The 5,061-nt window shown below is 41.5% G+C and overlaps 1 protein-coding gene across 1 annotated transcript; it reads right to left on the bottom strand.

The window, feature by feature from the left end:
* Positions 1–3,925: 3,925 nt before the first annotated feature.
* On the bottom strand, positions 3,926–4,849 carry LOC129642152 (olfactory receptor 5T3-like). The gene has a single exon (XM_055566709.1). The coding sequence runs from the start codon at positions 4,847–4,849 to the stop codon at positions 3,926–3,928; it is 924 nt and encodes a 307-aa protein (XP_055422684.1).
* Between the last annotated feature and the right edge of the window lie 212 nt (positions 4,850–5,061).

Genomic DNA, 5,061 nt, shown 5'->3' with positions numbered 1-5,061 from the left:
GCCTCCCCTCTTCTTTTCGTGGGTTGCTGCCGCCCTGTCGCCCGCGACCCGCGCCCAGCACGCCCAGCTCCCTGTGCTAGCTTGGCCAGCTTCCATGATGGCTCAGATGGTAAAGAGTCTGCCTGTAATGCTTGAGACCCAGGTTCGATTCCTAGGTCTGGAAGATCCCCTGTAGAAGGGAATGGCAACCCACTCCAGTATTCTTGCCTGCCGAATCCCGTTGACAGATGACCTGGCAGGCTACAATTCACGGAGTCCCCAAAGAGTGGGACATAACTGAGCGGCTAACACCTAACTATCAACAGTATACCTGAGCCATAATTTGTTTAAACATTCTGTAACTAATCATATAAATTATTTCCAGTTCTCATTATTTCAACAAAAGACTTTAGTAAACACCTTTGATTATGGTTAAGTGCATGTTTGAGTCATTAGGGTAGAATTATAGAACTAGCTTACTTTAAAGATTTCACAAAATTTTCGTTTAGACAGCTTCTGCCAATTTAGGTCAAATCCTTAAACCTATCTTACTTTTGATAGCAAGTATTATTTGGTATATTTGTACAAGCATAGAACCATGTGCCAAAGGAACATTTCATGCAAAGATGGCACAATAAAGGACAGAAATGGTATGGACCCAACAGAAGCAGATGATATTAAGACAGGTGGCAAGAATACACAGAATAACTGTACAAAAAAGATCTTCACCACCCAGATAATCACAATGATGTGATCACTCACCTAGAGCCAGACATTCTGGAATGTGAAGTCAAGTGGGCATTAGGAAACATCACTATGAACAAAGCTAGTGGAGGTGATGGAATTCCAGTTGAGCTATTTCAAATCCTGGAAGATGATGCTGTGAAAGTGCTGCACTCAATATGCCAGCAAATTTGGAAAATTCAGCAGTGGCCACAGGACTGGAAAAGGTCAGTTTTCATTCCAATCCCAAAGAAGGGCAATGCCAAAGAATGCTTAAACTACTGCACAATTGCACTCATCTCACACGCTAGTAAAGTAATGCTCAAAATTCTCCAAGCTAGGCTTCAGCAATACATGAACCATGAACTTCCAGATGTTCAAGCTGGATTTAGAAAAGGAAAAGGAACCAGAGATCAAATTGACAACATCCGCTGGATCATCAAAAAAGCAAGAGAGTTCCAGAAAAACATCTAGTTCTGCTTTATTGACTATGCCAAAGCTTTTGACTGTATGGATCACAATCAACTGTGGAAAATTCTGAAAGAGATGGGAATACCAGACCCACCTGACCTGCCTCTTGAGAAAACCATATGCAGGTCAGGAAGCAACAGTTAGAACTGGACAGGGAACAACAGACTGGTTCCAAATAGAAAAAGGGGTATGTCAAGGCTGTATATTGTCACCCTGCTTATTTAACTTGGGGCTTCCCTGGTGGCTCAGAGGTTAAAGCGTCTGCCTCCAATGTGGGAGACCCAGGTTCGATCCCTGGGTCGGGAAGATCCCCTGGAGAAGGAAATGGTAACCCACCCCAGTATTCTTGCCTGGAGAATCCCTTGGATGGAGAAGCCTGGTAGACTACAGTCCACAGGGTCGCAAAGAGTCGGGCACGACTGAGCTACTTCACTTCACTTTATTTAACTTATATGCATAGTACATCATGAGAAACTCTCAGCTGGAGGAAGCACAAGCTGGAATCAAGATTGCTGGGAGAAATATCAATAACCTCAAATATGCAGGTGACACCACCCTTATAGCAGAAAGTGAAGAACTAAAAAGCCTCTTGAGGAAAGTGAAAGAGGCTGGTGAAAAAGTTGGCTTAAAGCTCAACATTCAGAAAACTAAGATCATGGCATCTGGTCCCTTCACTTCATGGGAAACAGATGGGGAAATAGTGGAAACAGTGTCAGACTTTGTTTTCTGGGGCTCCAAAAATCACTGTTGATGGTGATTGCAGCCATGAAATTAAACGACACTTACTCCTTGGAAGTAAAGTTATGACCAACCTAGATAGCATATTCAAAAGCAGAGACATTTTACTTTGCCAACAAAGGTCCATCTAGTCAAGGCTATGGTTTCTCCAGTAGTCATGTATGGATGTGAGATTTGGACTATAAAGAAAGCTGAACGCTGAAGAATTTATGCTTTTGAACTGTGGTGTTGGAGAAGACTCTTGAGAGTCCCTTGGACTGCAAGGAGATCCAACCAGTCCTAAAAATCCAATCATCCTAAAGGAGATCAGTTCTGGGCGTTCGTTGAAAGGACTGATGCTGAAGCTGAAACTCCAATCCTTTGGCCACCTGATGCAAAGAGCTGGCTCATTTGAAAAGACCCTGAAGCTGAGAAGGTTTGAGGGAAGGAGGAGAAGGGGACATCAGAGGATGAGATGGTTGGATGGCATCACCGACTCAATGGACATGAGTTTGGGTAAACTCTGGGAGTTGGTGATGGACAGGGAGGCCTAGTGCGCTGCAGTTCATGAGGTCTCAAAGAGTCAGACACAACTGAGTGACTGAACTGAACTGAACTGAATGTTAGAAGTAAATGCCTGTTTATATTATGACAGAGCTAATGGAGAGAAGTTTTTGCAAAAGTTTACTTCATTATAATAAAATCAACAAAACAAAGTTATAGCACAATTCTCTTGCAAAACTGAATTTTTCTCCTGTAAACTTGATTCAATTATTTGCTTATTTCCTTCCTGTACAGAGTTTCAAAGGGAGACTGGGGGATATATAATTAGTATCTCAGATTCATAAATAGCTTAAATTATCCATGAGAAGCAGAAACTATTGGTAATTTTGGGAATCACAATAATTCTTGTAGTTGTTTTTTTCTTTCATGTATTTATTTATTATAATGAAGTATACATAAAATTGGAGAAGGCAATGGCACCCCACTCCAGTACTCTTGCCTGGAAAATCCCACGAACAGAGGAGCCTGGTAGGCTGCAGTCCATGGGGTCGCTGGGAGTCGGACACAACTGAGCGACTTCACTTTCACTTTTCACTTTCATGCATTGGAGAAGGAAATGGCAACCCACTCCAGTGTTCTTACCTGGAGAATCCCAGGGACGGGGGAACCTGGTGGGCTGCCGTCTATGGGGTCAGAAAGAGTCGGACACGACTGAAGTGACTTAGCAGCAGCATACATAAAATATTTTTTTCTTGCCTATTTCCTCTGGGTGGAGTTCTAGTGCTGTGTTTAATAAGAGGGAGAGGGGTGAAAGTGGGCACCCTTGTCTTGTTTCTAATCATAGAAGAAAAGGTGTCAGGTTTTCATCATTGAGTATGATGTTAGCTGTGGGCTTGCTATATATGGGCTTTATTATGTTCACATATGTTCCCTCTATACTCAGTTTATTGAGAGTTTTTATCATGAAAATCTTATTTTGTCAAATGTTTTTCCTGTATCTATAGAGATGATCATACAATTTTTCTTACTTCTATTAATGCAGTACGGTATGTTTATTGGTTTGCATATGCTGCTTGGAATCCCAGGATAAATCTCATTTGGTCATGGTGTATGACATTTTAATGTGCTTATGAGTTAGGTTTGCTAGTATTTTGTTGAAGATTTTTGCATCTGTGTTCATCCAAGTTCATACAGTTTTATTTTCTTGTAGTGTATCTGGCCTTGGTGTGAAGATAATTCCAACCCAATAAAGTTAGTTTGCAAGTATTTCATAATCAGTTTTTTAGAAGAGTTTTAGAAGGGTTGGCATTAATTCTTAAAGTGTTTGGTACACTTCACCAATGAAATCAATGGTACAAGGCTTTTCTTTGTTGGAAGCTTTTTTTATTACTGCTTTAATCTCCTTACTTGTTATTAATTTGTTTACATTTTCTATTTCTTCACTATTCACTTTACTAGATTATGTGTTTCAAGAAACTATTTTATCTAGGTTAATGTTCAGAGAAATATGCTTAATATGTGAAAAATATGCCTATTTGGATGGGACTAATAGTTTCTTTAGGGCCGCCTGCATGTCTGTGTTTCTCAGACAGTAAACAACAGGATTAAGGCTAGGTGTTACAATGGAGTAAAACACAGACACTAGCCGTCCTTGAAGGGGGAAGTAGTGAGAAGTAGGTCTCAAGTAAGCAATGCTCCCAGTGACATAAAACAGAATGATGGTAGTAAGATGAGAGGAGCAGGTGGAAAAGGCCTTCCAGCGGCCACCAGCAGAGTGGGTCCGAGCAATGGTAACAATGATGAGAACATATGAGATGATGGTGAGGGCAAAGGCACCAAGAATAGTACACCCACCCACCACAAATCCAATTTCCTCATTGGTGTGGGAGTCACTGCAGGAGAGTCTCATGATAGGGGAACTGTCACAGAAAAAGTGGTCAATGACATTAGGCCCACAGAATTGGAGGGAGAAGGTGTTGATGGTGTGAAAGATGGCATAGAAAGCTCCGCTCAACCAGGCCACCATAACAAGCTCTGTACATAGTTTTCTGCTCATAATGACACCATAAAGGAGAGGCTTGTAGATGGCCAAACAACGATCATATGCCATGGAGGTGAGCAGAAAGCACTCAGAAGCACATAGCATTACAAATAAGAAGAGCTGAGCCATACATTCCCAAAAGGAGATGACTTCTGAACCCATGAGTGAGTTAACCAGTGCCTTGGGGACGATGACTGTGGTGTAGCACATGTCCAAGAAAGAGAGATTCTTCAGAAAGAAATACATGGGAATGTGGAGGCGGCTGTCTCTGGTTACAGCTGCAATGATGGAGATGTTCCCCAGGAGGGCAAAGAGATAGATGAAAAGGAAAAAGATGGTGCTAATGAGCCTCAGTTCAGGCACGTCTGAGAAGCCCTTTAGAATAAATTCAGTTACCATTGTCTCATTTGTCATTTCCTTCCCAAGTCATGAAAAGCAGTAGTCAGAGAATATTCAAGATGGATATGGTTTTTGTGATAGTTAGTGCAAAACACATGCTCACAAATTGGTCCATAAAGATCGTAAAAAGTAAATCTGTTTCTCTGCATAGTTCACGAATCCCCCTTACTTTTCTTTTTCTTTTTTCTCTTGCTCTTTCTCTGGTAAGTCTGAGCAATAACAGATTA

This window comes from Bubalus kerabau, chromosome 1 (assembly GCF_029407905.1).
Source record: "Bubalus kerabau isolate K-KA32 ecotype Philippines breed swamp buffalo chromosome 1, PCC_UOA_SB_1v2, whole genome shotgun sequence".
In the NCBI taxonomy this organism is placed as follows: domain Eukaryota; kingdom Metazoa; phylum Chordata; class Mammalia; order Artiodactyla; family Bovidae; genus Bubalus; species Bubalus kerabau.
The sequence above is the reverse complement of the archived record's forward strand: the minus strand, read 5'-3'. Positions and strand labels throughout refer to the sequence as shown.

Excerpts from the sequence above, each read along its gene's own strand:
- LOC129642152 (XM_055566709.1), bottom strand. The coding sequence starts at position 4,849 with ATGACAAATGAGACAATGGTAACTGAATTTATTCTAAAGGGCTTCTCA.